The following is a 17,767-nucleotide window of genomic DNA, read 5'->3' on the forward strand; positions in this document are numbered from 1 at the left end:
ACTAGAATTTCATCAATTTTACTGATCCTTTCAAAGATTTTGGTTTTGTTGATTTTTCTCTGTCTACCCACTTTGTATTTCAATGATTTCTGTTCTAATTTTTATAATTACTTTTATTTTACTTATAAATACAAGGTAAAAAATGTGGAACCTAATCTACATGCAATTCATTACTTACCTTAAAACATTTCTTTTGTAATCATTGCTAATAAATTTTTAAGGAACAAAGAAAGTATAACTATACTTAAAAGAGCTTATTCTCAAATGAAATAAAATGCATAATCAGCAAATCTCTCAGTAATTTGTAGAAATGTAGTTTATTTCATGCAAAGCTATGTGCTTTCCTATATTTTAACAACCAATCATATAAACATTTCAAGATTCTTTACATCACAATAAGTTAAAATACTACAAAGAAACTGCGAGAACTGCGAGTCAATGAGCTTGTCAAAACCAGAGACAACATTATGCATAAAGTCAAAAATGCTAACTTATAAATAGCACTTTGCCACTTTTTTTAAACACATATTTGAAAATGTAGTGAGAATCTTCAGAGAAAAACAGTCAAATTATAACCCACCCATCAGATAGGAAAACATCTGTCATTACACATCAGGTAATAATGAGGGATGAAAGGTAATTTTGGCATCATGCACCAAAACTGAACATAATTAACAGTTTGAAAAATCATGATCAGATACACACTTGAAAGCCTTATTTTCTACTTCATCTAATCAACTGAATTAGATAAAGGCAAATAACAAATAGTTTATTAATGCAACACAGAAATTAGGCTTTTGGTATACTTTGCTTGGGTACTGGTATATATGAAACCATACTAAAGGAATGTGGGAATATTTCAAAGTCACACTGGAATACTGAACTTTAGAATATTGTCCTAAGTAAACGGATCTTGCGAAGACTTATTTGAGAAAGATTTTTAAACTATATAAGCAATATTATAATTAGCTACTTAAAAAAACATTTATAAAAACTAAATATCAGGTAGGACCATCATCACACTAGAGCTCCTTTGTACTTTTCAATGCTATAATTTATAAATATATATAAGATTATAGCAATTTAAAGGACAGTCCACATATTCTCTACTTTCTAAAATGAGAAAAATTCTTCAGGCTGTTTTCAAAATATGAACAAAAACAAATCCATTGGATTGCTTTTAAAAACATGAATACACAATCGCTCCCCTAAAACTTGGTATACTAAGTAGGGAAGATGCTAGACAGCATTCTTTTGAGAAATCCAGTGCTAGTTGAGTAGGCTGATCAGACTTATGCCAATAATATCAACTCTAAATTGTGTTGTACAGTTTCATAAATTATGACTACCCTACATATGTCTGCCACAGTAAGCCACTTTTTCTATTCTTCTGCACTATGTACAGTAAAATTCTTTTTAAAAAAAGATGTGAGATTAAGATAATCTCAAAAGAATTTTCAGGGGGAAAAATAGTTCATTTCCCTCAAGGAGTGTGTTGAAAGCATGCGTCATTTAGGATATCCAAGAGAAGAGAAATATGCAATACTCTTGCTGTATAAACAAATTTTAAAATTATAGGAAGGCCTCAGTTGACCTCAACAGACAACCTTTTTGAAAAAAGAAGTTAAATTTTAGCTAAATGAGGTTGATCATGGAAGAAACCAGAAGTGAGGACATATGTTTCCAATGCAACAGGAAACAGAACAGGGTACAACTAGTACCTGTGCTGCTACAGTTGGGAAAGAAGATAAATCTGCCTGATCTTTCAAATCTCTGCGGGGCAGGAAAGAGGTAATGAGTTAGGAAGAAGTAACTCTACATGGAGGGGAATTCAGAGTTTAGGAGCCCTCCTGACACCCCAATATATTGTTCTGACTCTTCTAAAAAAAAGTTGATGAAATATGTTATTCATGAATTCCTTTTCATAAGAGGTTTCGAGGTTGTTAATGTCTTGATTGGTTATTTTTTTTTTTATTGACGTGCCCTCCTTAGTCACCTAAAAGACAGCACACTGAGCCAGCATATTTTATATATATATATGCACATATGTATATGTATATATGTTATATATACACATACATTTAGATGTTGCTTAGTTGTTCAGCATAATCTGTTTCACTATTTTACGTATAATACCGCAATTTCAAGTAGTGAGATTTGTAGCTACAAGTAGGTGCTCTTGAGTGTGCTGCACATCAAAAACAATTGGGTACACAAAACACACAAAAGAAAAAAAAATCTGCTAACACATTTAAAGTCATATTACAAAGAATATCATCAGAAAAAGATAGAGGTAAAAAAAAAAGACAAAACCTTAAATCTATTTACTTCTTAATATTTAGAATTTAATATAATACAATCCATTACACTTGGAAATTCAAGTATACTAAGGTTTTTCAAGGACATTTGCCTCTTAGTGCAAATATACTTTTATACCTGTGATTTAAAGGCATGGTTCACTCAAATCACAAGGACAAAACTCACCTTACTAAACAACGAATTATAATATTGAAAGCTTATTTTTCCTTTAAAATGGTAATCAGTATCATCAAGAATAGTCTCAAATTTACTGAAGCTATTAAAAATGAAGTTTGCTGTTGAACATAAATGAAATTCCTTCATTAATATGCTAAAAGATATTTGGAAAAACCACAAAAGCTGTCCTTCCTATCCACATTAGACTGTATATTTAGCTTAAATTTAAGAACCAATAATATTATCAAATGATAAAATCTAAAGGCAAATCAATTGGCAGCATTTCTTTCTGAACATATAGATTGTCAAAGTTTCCAATCATTTATAAGAGAAAAACCTTTGAATGTTTTGATTTAGCTCTAACCACTTTCATTGAAATGAAATTTTCTGATGAAATTATTCTAAAGCCCTTGTTAATTATTTGGTAAGAGCAAAGTTTAAATAATTAGACTTACAATTTACTTCATATTTTAAGAATTTTTTATAAAAGTTATATATTACTTATGGGATAAAAAAGTTAATTAGCAACTTACAAATAATGCATGAAATTAACTGGTTACTATTATTGTCTGCAGTAGTTAATTTGAATTATTAGCTTACTGAATATCCTTACCTACACAACTATTTAGAAAAATAATTTAGAACGTTCTAATCAGATATTTATTACTATGTAAGCAAGACATCAAAAAGAAGTTGCCAGAAATAATTATTCAAAGTATGTACTTTGTATGTAAATTACCTGAAGTTACATGACAATAAGCTTCTTAAAAACAGAAAACTTGTACCTTCCACAGTTTCTTACACAAGGTAGCTTAACAAATATTAATTTAGTTCCTAAACAATAAACTCTTACTCTACAGGGGGTTAAATCATTGCCTTCTGAACTCAGACTTACCCAATGAAGTAGCCTTCCTATGTGATCATATATAAAATTCTACAAGACAAGTCTTACTTAAAAACTTGAATATTCTGGATCACAGAAACAACCAAAAATTTTTTGGAAATAACTCATAAGTCAAAAAGGGATCTATACTATTTGTTAAGTATATGTACATATAAAATTCAATTATTATAACCATAAAAATAATAAAGGAAAATAACATTTTTCTACACATTCCTATCAATTGATAATGACACTATAAAATTTGTTATAAAATTGGGTAATTTTTCTTTTTCTGCTTCCTCTATAACAGCATTTGTCCTGACACAATTGGTAAGAAACATTATAGTTACAAAAAATATTCCAAAGTAAACCCACAGACTAAATAAAACGACATTATTTTCACAAGACTTTGATGAATTAGTTAAAAAAAGTTTTTGCTTTGGGGATTTCTAAGATTTTCTGCAATTATAAGAAACTGTACCCCTTTCTGGGACAATCATTTCCCTCTTCTAATACCTTCAAGTACTATTAGGAAAATAACACAGCACAGCTAAGGATTTGTTTTGTCTTTTTAATCTCCAGTGCCTATACATAACTCTAATCCCTCACAACACTTTTGTGAGGTAGATCAGTAGGTAAATGGCAAGTGTCATCTTCATTCTGCAAATGAAGAAACTGAGGCACCAAAGGGTTACACAATTTGCCCAAAGCATTCTATGAGTTGATCACAAAATTAACAGCAGTATGAAATTCCTTTGCCTGGCCTGCTGCTCTCTGACCACACTTCACAATACAAAAGGGTGTGTGTGTGTGTATGTGTGTATCCTCAAGTAAGTATGTTCTACAACCTTCAATTGAGAGTAATCTATACAGTTCTAATTATTTTAAAGAGGATCTAATCTCAAAATAATAAAAACTAAAAGATCAAGAAAGTTAAATGATTGGGATAATAGATATTCCTTTCAGTACCTGCATAGAACTGTGGCTTTAAAAGATTTACCTGAAAGTACTCATTAAATTAAGAGGAAAATAAAAAATTTAAACGTATGACTCAAGGTAAGATTACCTTCAAGAAATATATAATCATGTAGTTAGGGTGACACTTGAGAGTGAAAGCACTGGTACTCGCAGGATAACAGGTGTTAAGCTGAGACTACCTTTGGCAAGCTCAAGTATGGTCACTCAGCGTAGGATGGATTCTATAAGAGTTGCAAACATTTTAGGGACATAAAAAACTCTCTCCAAGCATGTTGCACTCAACCATGTTTACTTTATAATAAAACACTGGTGTTTGAAAATAATATCTAACTTTGGCTTAAACACAACAGTAAAACAATAAATTAAAAATAATAAGCATGTTTAATGAATGGGCTATTGTTACATGTTTCTATTTTTAGTGTTGTTTTCTAAAAAACATAATTTGAAGTGTTAATAATAAATGGATTTAGTTTTTACCATTGAATATAAGATACTTTTCCCCAAAAGGCCAAATAGCCACCTATACTTTAAGAGAATTTTCTAGGGCTATTTGGCTATTTAAAAAAATAAAACAAGACAAAACAATCATTAATGCTTAAGATTTTTTCTTGTGTGGAATGATCAACATCGAAATAAATAGGCTATATGATTAAGGTGAATAATTCTCTCTGAAATGAAAATCTTACAAAGCAATACCAAAGCATAAAATCCAGTTCCTATGAAGGATGAAAGAACAATATATCACCTGATTTTAATACACATGCTAAAGACACTTTCAGTTGAAGTATAATCTTAACTATACATGCAAGAAACCACATTAATTTGCAAACAGATTTGAAAAATAGCTTTTTACATTCAGTTATGTCTAGGTAAGTAAGCCTTGGTTTAAGACATGGGTATTATGAATATGGTTATTTGTTGAGGTCTCCATTCACTTATATTTCTTTGGGAAATACAGATTGAACACATTTTTAGAAACATCAAAAATATAAATCACAATAATAAAACTATATAATATTATTTAATAAGACTTATGGCTTCCTTGGACACTTAAAATAACTCTCCTGAAAAAAATTAATCTGAAACAAACTGAACTACCTGTTCTCAACATATACTGATGTTTACCTTGAATTAAATACTTCCACTGTTAACTGTACTGCTAAGGCAGACACCTAGGAAATTGTATGGTAATAAGTCCTATTAGCAAAGGTAATAATTGTATTCAGAGAATAATTAACTATCACTCTAGGATGTAATTAATTCTCAGTGCCTTTTTTTATTTTCCAATCTTGACACTTTACACTGAGAGTACAAAGGAAACCATACGGCACACAGATGTTCATAAAGACTGAACTGCTGTGTCAATCTTGGATAGTTGTTCTATAAAATATTTTCAAACTTTAGACATCATCAAACATTCCATTGTGAGACATTGAAAGATATCGTCCACCAGGCTGATACCTAGAAGATGAACATAAAGAAATGGTCTGAGGCATCAAAAAATAATAAAGGAGCACAGAAAATCACTAACTCATTAAAAAGAACTGGCAAAATAATTTAACATTGTAAAGCCATCCAGTAGCTGAGAGCAGAAATTTATCCTTCATGGATATTATCCAAAAGGATAACAATTAATTACAAATCAATCAGCAACTGTTCTAGAGGCTAGAGTACATGTCAATAGAAGGAGGGATATAAAAAGAAAGAAGGAGATAAAAGACATATCCAGGAGATTAATCAATTTAATAACCACTCTCAATTGTTTGATATAAACAGAATGTTCTAGGATTTTTCTATTTATAGGCAACAACATGGTAAATATCTTCTTGCAAATATTTTGCTTTTAATTACTTTCCTCATAGTATAACTCCTACTATGCAACCAGAGCATGAGGGTTTAAATGCTTGACTTCATTTACGAGCTGTGTGACTCTAAAAAATGTTTATGTATGGATTCAAACTCATTTGGGTTTGCAAATGTAAAATAAGATATTATTGTTAAAGTGCTTAGAATTGAAGCAGGCAGGCATACAGGTTAAAATTGGTCAGATTTGTAAACTGGAAGACCACGCCCCTGTGTGACCTCATGCCCCTACCTGATGCCTTTGCCATGCCCCTGTGTGGCCTCATTCCCCTACCTGGTCACACCTGGGTGCCCACCAGCCAATCAGGTTAATTAACCACTCCCCTTTGGAGTGGGTTAAAAGCCTGGGGCACAGTGTGCTCTGCCCTGCTCTTCTTCCCTGGCCTCTTGCCAGGACAGGGCTTGCTGTAGCCCTGCGCCTCCAGGGCGCATGGCCTTCGGGCCATGTACTCTAGGCTTCCTGGCCTAGATGCTCATCCACATGGCTGGTTCCTGGTGCTTGGTATGAACCCCTATTCACCTCTCTCCCCTAAATAAAGCTCTCACTCTCCTATGCATCTTTCTCACTAAATAAAAGCTTAAAACGTACCATGCTGCCTCGTTTATCTGTGCAAGTATTTAGAATTCTTCTCTAAATATTAGGCAAGAACCCTCCCAGGCTTATTAATATCGGGGATTTGGTAATAAGCCTGTGGTGAAATCGTAAGGCACCCCAAATTCCGGTAGCGCATGTGGCACCCCGGATAGCATTTCTAGGGAAACTTACGGGGCCACAATTTAGTGTAGATTTTAGGGGGTCTTTTCTGATTTCAGAATGGTGCCCTACATCCAGACATGCAGCTGTTGCCAAATATAAAACATTTAATATGTAGGATTTTCAGGAACAGGCATAAAAATATTGCTGTGATTCTTTCCTATTACTATTCTTTCTTTTTTATACCACTAATGTTGTACGAAGATATCAGTTTCAATTACCACTACTGAATGCTACAATTTCTCAAAAATAAAAGCATTAGAGATAAAAAAAGTTATCAAAGGTTAATTTTTTTAAAGATAGATTTATTTATTTGAAAGAGTTATATAAGAGAAAGAGGCAGAGAGAGAAAGAGGTCCTCCATCTACTGGTTCACTCCCCAGCTCGCCACAATGGCCATAACAGCACTGATGGGAAGCCAAGAGCTTCCTCCAGGTCCCCCAAGAGAGTGCAGGGACCCAAGGACTCCCAAGGCCATCCTCCTCAGCTTTCCCAGGCCACTGCAGAGAGCTGGATTGGAAGCAGAGCAGTTGCCACTGGTGCCCACGTAGGATGCTGGCACTGGCACTGCAGTAGCCCTACCCGCTAAGCCACAGCCCCGACCCCCAAAGGTTACTGAATACATTTTTTTTTTTACTAGTAGCACAGATGGTAGGTTTCTTTTTTCTTTTTCTTTTTCTTTTTTTTTTCTTTTTTTTTCTTTTTTGTATTGCTTGTTTTTAGCCTTGTGGTGTCAGTATGTTATTAGCATTTTGTAAGAATGCTAGAGCCAAAATGTCACAGCAGGAACTTACCTCCCTGATTCAGATTCAAGAGGGTCATCAGTGAATGTTTCTGCATTAAAATCCAAAGGTTCTGCATCTTGGAGAAGTTCTATTCGGTCCCTTTCAGCCTTATTATTGGCCCTGGTATATTTGGATACCGCTGCAAAAAGAGGAAAAAACTACTTCTTTTGTCTTCCTTTAATTTATGGGTCACAGTCTATGGACTCACAGAAAAATCAATATTATAAAAGACTTGAACTTTGTGAAGACAAATAACATAAGAAAAGACAACTCCATGGCTTCTTAAAAGTCAGATTAAAATTATAAACAACATAATAGAAAATAAGAAAGAAAATTTCTCTAGCTTGTAGCTATCCTAAGCTCAGAAGCAGATACATGCAAAGACTTAATGGAGATAGAATATATAATTATGGTATTAAATTGTTCACTATCAAATCAATTTTCAGTTGGTTACACACAGAATCTTATTTTGGGGGCTAGGATTAGAAAGTGTAATCAACTCAAGCTCCTGCAGAAAGATCTAACAGAAATAAAATGCAAGCCCCAAATGTAATTTAAAATTTTCCAGTAGCTGTGAAGTAGGCAGGCACACAGGTTAAAATTGGTCAGATTTGTGAACTGGAAGATCACGCCTTCGCCACACCCCTGTGTGGCCTCATGCCCCTACCTGATGCCTTTGCCACGCCCCTGTGTGGCCTCATTCCCCTACCTGGCCACACCTGGGTGCCCACCAGCCAATCAGGTTAATTAACCACTCCCCTTTGGAAGTGGGTTAAAAGCCAGGCCATGGTCTGACCTGGCCTGCACTTCTTCCCTGGCCTCTTGCCAGGACAGGGCTTGCTGTAGCCCTGCGCCTCCAGGGCGCATGGCCTCTGAGCCATGTCCTCCAGGCTTCCTGGCCCAGATAAAGGCCTAGATGCTCATCCACATGGCTGGTTCCTGGTGCTTGGTATGAACCCCTATTCACCTCTCTCTCTTAAATAAAGCTCTCACTCTCCTATGCATCTTTCTCACTAAATAAAAGCTTAAAACGTACCATGCTGCCTCGTTTATCTGTGCCGATATTTACAATTCTTCTCTAAATATTAGGGAAGAACCCTCTTGGGCTTATTAATATCAGAGATTTAGTAATAAGCCTGTGGTGAAATCGTAAGGCACCCCAAATTTCAGTAGTACATGTGGCACCCCGGATAGCATTTCTAGGGAACTTTAAGGGGCCACATTTTAGTGTGAATTTTAGGGGGTCTTCTCTGATTTCAGCTGTATTATACAGTAAAAATAGATAAAATTAATTTTAATATCTTTTATTCAATATATCCAAAATATTATCATTCCAGCCTAGGGTACTGGTTACATTGCAGGTGCTCAACAGCTACATGTAGCTAAATGGTTACTATAATGGGTGAGAACAGATCTAGAACTAATTGTCCCTTTTTAATCTCATGAACAACCTAAATTCTTATAATATTGTTTCAAATAATCTAACTACAAAAAATCCAATTGTCTTTAAAACAACTTTATGATACAGCTTTTTAAAAACTTAAGACAAGTCATCCATATTCTTACTTTATCATCTTAACTTAGCCCTAAATGCAAGCCTTTTCATTTTTCCTCTCATTATTCAGCAATTAGAGGTTGCCTATCATACACCAGGTTCTAACTCATCATCCTAAGGTTTTTGTGCTTCTTACCCAGATTATTTCCATCCTATAAACTTCTACTCTGTGGTAATCAAGCATCCGCAATCCTTCAGTGAATCTTCCTTCTATTTTTCAACTTTAACTAAAGCTTTAGCTCTCTTATTTATTGTACCCTAAATATCATTCAAAAAAATCCTTTTCCTCTCCAAATCATTGCCTCATTTTTCGTTCTTGGCATTTTTTGACACCATTGCCAAAAAGACTCTAAAATGGACTCTACGTCTTACTTCTCTGAAAGTTGTGCTTTATATAGCCATCAAATCCCTCTTTCTAAACCAAAAATCTTTTCATGCTTCTTTCTAGACTAAAATCATATGTCCAGGATTAAATAAAAACTTTTGAGCATGATAATATCTGTTCCCTGGCTATCTAGGGCCTCTTATCAATGCTTAATGCCGAAAGTCTTTTTTTTTTTTTTTTTTTTTTTTTAATTACAAAGAGGCACAGAGAGAGAGGTCTTCCATCCACTGGTTCACTCCCCAAATGGCTGCAACAGCCAGAGCTGGGCCAATCCAAAGCCAGGAGCCAGGAGCTTCTTCCTGGTCTCCCATGCGGGTGCAGGGGCCCAAGGACTTAGCCATCTTCTACTGCTTTCCTAGGCTACAGCAGAGAGCTGGCTCAGAAGTGGAGCAGCCGGGACTCAATCCGGTGCCCATACTGGATGCTGGCACTGCAGCTGGCAGCCTCACCGGCTGTGTCACAGCGTCAGCCCAGTCAAGTTCTAGTCACAAAGGAAAACGTGAATTTCCTCAAAAGTTCTCTCATTTAACTATATTCTACACTCACTCTTCCTTCTAATTAAAACACCCTTCACTGGATAAGCATTAGTAATTCCTAAACACTGTTAATAAAAGTATTTATTATAAAAATCATTCCTAAGACAGAAATTTTTTTCCATTTCCAAACTTTAGCATCAGATATATACCCTTTTGTCACAGCTCTCATGACAAATTTATAATATTGTAAATAATCTGTCATTAAAATATTTCTAATATTCCCATTTATCCCTTTTATATCGTTTCTGTATCTCTGGTAAAACTGCCCCATCTGTTCATGCACATTGTCTAAGCTTTCCATTAAACATTTTAGTCACTTGTTATATATTAACTCTATTAGTGGTTATATTAACAGTAATTAGTTGTATTAAAGTCACATCATTGTCTGATAATTTCAACATATGAGCCACCTTCAGGTCTAGTATGTGACTATTTCATATTTTGAAGATGGCATACATATATTTTCTTTTATGCATTGCATCAATTTTGGTTAAATGTCAGGGGTTGTGTGTAAAAGGAAGTATAGGCTAACATCAATAATATGTCCAGAATTGGCATGCCTCTTCTGTTCTATTAGTGTTGAGGGAGTGAATCAAACTAATCCAGATTTGGACTGTTGTTGCTTTAGTTTCCTTTATGTTCCCACAAATTTCACACTTCTCCAGCAATGCTATTCCTTGATCTTAAAAGGGCCTCAAGTGTCAGACAGCTTCTCTCACTGTATGTTTTTTCCAATCTCAGACTTCAGTGGTCTCTGCATGCCTATGCTGCAGAGGGGGTCTGTCTCCATATCTACCCCTGCCTCCAACAGTAGACCACTGCTGTTTGGTACTTTGTGCAAAATTGTAGTTGAGTGGGAGAGAGCGCTCAGTTTTCCTGCTCCACTCCTAGTCTTGGGCAGGCCTCTATGCACTGAAACCTCGGCGGTGGGGCTCTCTATAGAATATTACATCACTCCAAAGACAAACAACAATTGCCTTCTTTCTACTTGTTGCAATGTCCAAGACAAATACAGGTTTCTTGGTACCAGGACAAATGGTTTCATTCTCATTTCAGTGCAAGGTCAGTGATATGAAGGTTTTCTAACCCATTCCTGGGGCAGATGGCTTCTGCCTGGTATTAGTTCCTCAATAAATTATGAGCATCCTGAGGACAAGAAATATCTCTTCTCTATATTGCTGTATAGCTGGGAAAGTGCCGCCATACATGGGACGGTCAGAAATCAGTACAGAAATGACCGAATAACTTATATCTACTAAGATAAAAGTAAAGAAAAACATCAAGGTAAACTGTAGAAATAAGCACCTAGCTAGAATATGTCTGGAATAAGTGCTTATTTTTTTTAGGTTAGTGTTACAACTATTCATTCGATTTCCCAGTTTCTACGTCCCCTAGTACCTCCGTTTTCCCAAGGGATGTGAGAGAGGAAAGTCACTGCAGATGCATATTCACAATTCTATGAAGCCATTTCTCAATGGGTACCCCAACTTTCAGTCTCTTTGCAAGCAAGCATAAGAAAACAATTTCTAAGCAAACTAGAAAATAATCTACTTACACCGGTTAGTACTAACATCTGAGAAGTTCGACTCTTTTAGATCCATATATGTATTTCTGTTCCTTGTGGAATCTTCTCTATTGTGTCCATAACGTTCTTTCCACTCCTAGGAAGGAAATAGAAATAAAAATAAAAGAAATGAAAATAAATCTTAAGTGCCAAACGATTATATACATAGGATAATATAATTTCTTTTTCATCTGAAATTTATTAGCAATTAATATAGTTAAAGTGCACTTAAAATAATATATCATGGTCTCTATCTTTACATGAGTTATTAAAATTAGCCTCTGTAAGTTTTAAATTTTTAATGAAGACATTTATAGATTTTTTCCTAGTCATGGTTATGCAAAAATTATTATTCTATCTAAAATAACAATATTAAAATTACAAGCTTACCACACTATATAAAAATTATGAAAACCCATAATGCTGAACAAGATGCTAACAAAATTTTCTTTCACTCAAATCAACTACAAATATACTGGAAATCTGAAAAGTCATTTCCAATAACAAAACTAAAGTTATTTACAAGCACAATTAGACTATGACTCACATGGAATTACAAACTATCTTAAATGTAGCAAAACTACATTAACAGGGATTCTACTCATTATATTCTTAGAATCAAAGGGTCATGAGGTCACCTAATTCAACCTTTTGCGCATAGCAGGGTCTCATTTGACTAGAGGGATTTGAATTTTTTGTCTGAGCACCCTACTGCAATTTTGATAAATTGTGGAAGTTAGACATTTTCAGAGAACTGCAATCTATTGCCAGTAACTTCAACTCTGGTTTCAGCTATGCTTTCTGAAATAAAGAGCAAGACTCCCATTTACATGACATAGGCTATACTATATGAAGACAACTGTCAAGTCTCCCGTTAGTCTTCACTTCCCCAGTAAGCACAAGTTTTAGAAATTTGTGGTAATTATGACTAGATTTGTCTAATTTTTTGCTTTCTCTCTGTCTAGGAGGAGGTTTGCTTCAGCAAATGGAGGACCAAAGAAAAACTAAGAGTAAATTAATGTCATATTACAAAAAAGTATAATAATTTCAAAGTAATTAAAACCACTTTAATAGTAAGAGTACATAAATTCATTCATTCATTCAATAAACATTTACTGAATATCCACCTAATGAAAAAAATGCTTGATGTTGGGCACAAATAAAGTAATTTATCATTATGACATTTTAGAACTGGTCTGACAACATCTAGCATATATATCTGAAAATGTTAAAATTTCCTTTTTTAAAAATATATCCTGGCACATCTATTTTGTTACAAAAGACAGGATTTGGCCGGCGCCGTGGCTCACTAGGCTAATTCTCTGTCTGCGGCTCCGGCAAACTGGGTTCTAGTCCCGGTTGGGGCGCCGGTTCTGTCCCTGTTGCTCCTCTTCCAGGCCAGCTCTCTGCTGTGGTCTGGGAGTGCAGTGGAGGATGGCCCAAGTGCTTGGGCCCTGCACCCGCATGGGAGACCAGGAGGAAACACCTGGCTCCTGGCTTCGGATCGGCGCAGCGCTGGCAGTGGCGGCCATTTGGGGAATGAACCAAAGGAAGGAAGACCTTTCTTTCTGTCTCTCTCTCTCTCACTGTCTAACTCTGCCTGTCAAAAATAAATAAATAAATAAATAGACAGGATTTCATTCTTTTTTATGGCTAAGTAGTATTCTGTTGTGTGTGTGTGTGTGTGTGTGTGTATATATACACACATGTATGTGTGTGTGTACAAATATATACACTCACATTTTCTTTATCCAGTCAACAGGGACATTTGGGTTGATTCTATATCTTAGCTATTATGAATTGAGGTGCTACAAGTATGGGGACACAAACAACTCTTTCATATGCTGATTTCATATCCTTTGGGTAAATTTCCAGGAGTGGGATGGCTGGGTCATATGGTAGATTATTTTCAGATTTCTGAGGAATCTCCATACTGTCTTCCATAATGGTTATACTGGTTTACATTCCCACCAACAGTGTAATAAGGTACCTTTTTGTTTAGTGAAATAAGCCAGTCCCCCAAAAATCAAATATGATGTTTTCTCTGATATGTGGTAGTTGATATAGGATATAAAAACAAAACAATCTATAAGAATGAAACTGACATCTTATGATTTGATTATTGTTTATAGCCCTTGTCTACATTCCTGTGGAATACTGGTCTTTCTACTTTTTACTTTTTGAACATTATGGTTACTGGCACATTATAAATGGAAATTATCCTATTGCAAATATTAAAGGAAAAAAAGAAAGGAGGGAGTACTGAGGGAAGGAGTGAGGGTGGGGAGCATGATTATCTTCTTAGAATCATATCTGTGAGTGCTCACTTTGGTAGCACATATACTAGAATCATATCTATGAAATACATGAACTCTCTTTATATTAATAACAACTCAAATAACATATATCCTATGCATTTTCCCACTGTTTTCTTTCTTTAGCCAATCATTCTAAATAAATAAGATTCACATATTCCATATTTATTTTGAGGTTATGGAAATTTAAAAAATACTGCACTTACTCTTCTTCGATTTTCACCTTCTTCTTGCCTTTGCCGCTTTCTCTTCTCTAGAGACAGAAAAATGGCCTCAAATTTGGTGTAACATGGTTTAATAAGACATTGACTAATTGAAGTAAAAATATCAGGCTATGAGTGATGTTTTTATAAATTACCACAAATTAAATGCAACAGGCTACTGCTGGAAAAGAGTTGAGAGAACACCTCGCCTACAGGGGATAAATATACTCTAAGTTTGTTAGAGATGGCCCTATAATCTCTATATAAATAGCTTTAGTAAAAGAAGTTTATTCCTTATGGTAAAGCAAGATTTGTTTCTCTGCAATTTCTATTCTTTTTTAGATCCATCTTCTAAATTAAACTCAAGCATATATATATGTATATATATATGTATATGTGTATATATATATATATTTTTTTTTTTTTCTGTATAAGAGTCTTTTCACCTGTTAGTCTCTTCAGGTTACACATTTAGTGTTCTCCCCCACCCTTTTTTCCCATAGGATATGTTCTACAAATGTGTAATTCTGGCTACTCCCTCCCTCTAAATATATTCTATTTATTAGTCTTATTCTCATCAAATCTTACCTAGGACTTGATGTGATAAAATCTTACCCAGGACAGATGAGGACTAATTAGTGCAAAACAAAAATACATCCACTAAACACTATTTTCCCATGACAGTGCATGAAAGCTAAACCAGCTTTTGTAAAGAATGTCTAAGAACCAACGTCCTCAGCTATTTTCTCCCTATTCTACCTCACTTAAATATCAGTAAATTTAATACACTTGGTTTGTGATTATAGCCTAGTAGAGTGCAATGTATTCTAACAGGCTGCTGATGATCACTACATTCTAAACAGGTTTAGCTTGACTTCCCAGGCAGTATCAAACTGATAATTCCTTAAATTCATGAGGTTTACGGCTGTATAGAACTTGGCAAATATGTTTCAAAGAAAACATAAAAAAGACTCTTACACCACACAAGGGCTTTATCTAGTTGCAATCATACTAATAGTTTGTCCCAGAATTTCTTAAAAACTGACAAAATAATTTTTTATGTTTTCAAACTATTTTTGATAAGAAGGGTGTCTGAAAATATTTAGCTTAAAAATGCTATTTTTAGTTTCTTAAAATAGGTCAAAATAATTTACTAATTATATAAACATTTCGTATTTTGAACCTTAACACTTAGTGTTTTCTCTTTATTTTAGAAGCCAAATCTTACCTCGTTTAATTAATTCTTTTCCTTCATCAATTAAGTCTGATGTCATATCATTATCTCCCATGAACTGCTGGAAACCAAGCAGATTCAAACAACGGGTCCCCAAACTAATAAAAACAGATTTTCAAAAAGGAAGCATTATTTCACATTGTAAATACTTACATAAGTATTCTTTGGCACTGTTACTCACCCCCACCCCCAACCCCTAGAGAAGTCTGTTTTCATTAGTACTTATGTTGGCCACTGACAGAGTTGTATTTGTCATTCTTTAAACTAATTTAGAATTTTTAAAAACTTATTGTATTTACTTGAAAGGCAGAGAGACAGGCAGAAATCTTCCATTCACTGGTTCATTCCCTAAAGGCTGCAACAGCCAAACAGGTTAGGGTTAGGAGTGGGCCAGGTCAAACCCAGAAGCTAGGAAGCCACTCTAGATCTCCCACCTGGATGAAAAGAACCCAATTATTTGACCAGCAGTTGCTTCTTCTCAGGCTTCCTCCTCCTATGGAGGAATCTGGAATGCAAAGTGAGCCAGGGCTCAAACCAGGCACTTCAGTGTATGATGTGGGTACCTAAGTAGTGTTTTAAGCACTACATCAAATGTTCCACCCCTGTTGTTCTTTAAGAAACTTTCTAAAAAGCTTATCCTCAGGACTTCTTTGAGTAGAGTAAAATTTATTATCAGATTTCTTATGGAAGTAAGTTAAGTCTGTCCATTAGCATGCCTTCAGAATATAATTATACGAGGATGCTAAGTAATGGCTATAATACAAGAGCAACTTATTCTTTTCTTATATTCACATAGCAAGCAGTTTTAATACTGAAATATACATATAAACCCAGATTTTCTAAGAATAGAATACTCTGGTTTAGAAAGGCTTACTTATGCAAATTTATTTTGATGTTCCATTTTTTTTAACTGAAAACCAGTCAACTCCATTTAAACTTTAAAACATCTATTATTTAATTTATTTGAAAGGTATAAAGAAAGAATAGATTTCCATTGGCTGTTTCAATGCTCAAATAACCCACAAAAGCTGAGCTGGGTCAGGCTGAAGCCAGCAACCAGGGACTCAGTCCAAGTCTCTCAGCTGGGTGGCAGGCTACTTCAGCCATCACCTGCTGCCTCAAAAAGTGTGCACTGCAGGAAGCAGGGACCAGGCACAGAGTAGGGACTCGAACCTAGGTGTCCCAATTCTTACACCAAATGTTTGCCCCAGTCAACTGTATAGCCTTTAAGATACATTGTAAAGTGACTACTCTTTACTTGGTGGCTACTACCTTTTATCTTATTTGCTATTTACTTAAAATGTGATTGTCAATATAAAGGGACAAGAGTAAAATGAAAACATGGCACACAGGAAGGAAATATCATGAGGTAACATTAGTCTTTGCTAAGATCCTACTATTCATGAGACAATCACAGATACTCTTATTTAATTCTTACAATAATCCTAAGAAATAAACATAAATTTACAGATATGGACATAGGCCCACAGGGGTTAAATATTTTGCTAAACATCACTTAGTAAGCTGCTGAAATATAATTTAAATTTAAGACAGAAAAAAAGTTCTTTTATTATATTAATTTTCAAACTTTTTGACTCATTACTTCTAATAGCAGATTACATATGTAGAGAGGTACAAAAAGAGAAAAAAAGGGATGAAAGAGCATGCATGGGGGCCAGTGCTGTGGCGAAGTAGGTAAAGCCGGATGCAGTGCCGGCACCCCACATGGGCACCAGTTTGAGTCCTGACTGTTTCACGTCTGGTCCAGCTCTCTGCTATGGCCTGGGATAGCAGTAGAGGATGGCCCAAGTCCTTGGGCCCCTGTACTCAGGTGGGAGATCTGGAAAAACTCTTGGCTCCTGGCTTCAGATTGGCTCAGCTCCAGCCATTGTGACCACTGGAGAGTGAACCAGCCGATGGAAGACCTCTTTCTTTCTCTCTGCCTCTGCCTCTCTGCAACTCTGCCTTTCAAATAAATAATCTCAAAAAAAAAAAAAAAAAAAAAAAAAAAAAAAAAAGAGTATGTGTGTGCATGCAAGTGCCAGGAAGGGAAAACAGAGAGGCAGTTAAAAGAAGATCCTGCATTTTATATTAAAAATATATAAGCACACGACTGATTCAAAATATACTCATGTCTATTTTAATTTAAAAGGAATGTTTTATATGAATTACCACTGAGTAAAATTGGGGTTTCAGGCAAATAAGCTAATGTTAATTCTGAGACTTTAAACATCCCT

General features: G+C 35.0%; 1 protein-coding gene across 1 annotated transcript in view; it reads right to left on the reverse strand.

The window, feature by feature from the left end:
- Positions 1-301: 301 nt before the first annotated feature.
- Positions 302-17,767, reverse strand: part of LMBRD2 (LMBR1 domain containing 2) — a 67,700-nt gene continuing 50,234 nt past the window's right edge. Inside the window, exons 14-18 of the mRNA XM_002713965.5 lie at positions 15,525-15,628; positions 14,300-14,346; positions 11,770-11,875; positions 7,748-7,877; positions 302-5,797 (exon numbers count right to left, since the gene is read on the reverse strand). Coding sequence (XP_002714011.1) covers positions 5,737-5,797; positions 7,748-7,877; positions 11,770-11,875; positions 14,300-14,346; positions 15,525-15,628 — 448 coding nt within the window. The 3' untranslated portion in view covers positions 302-5,736. The remainder of the gene's footprint in view (positions 5,798-7,747; positions 7,878-11,769; positions 11,876-14,299; positions 14,347-15,524; positions 15,629-17,767) is intronic.

The sequence above is a fragment of the Oryctolagus cuniculus genome, chromosome 14 (assembly GCF_964237555.1).
Source record: "Oryctolagus cuniculus chromosome 14, mOryCun1.1, whole genome shotgun sequence".
Taxonomy (NCBI): domain Eukaryota; kingdom Metazoa; phylum Chordata; class Mammalia; order Lagomorpha; family Leporidae; genus Oryctolagus; species Oryctolagus cuniculus.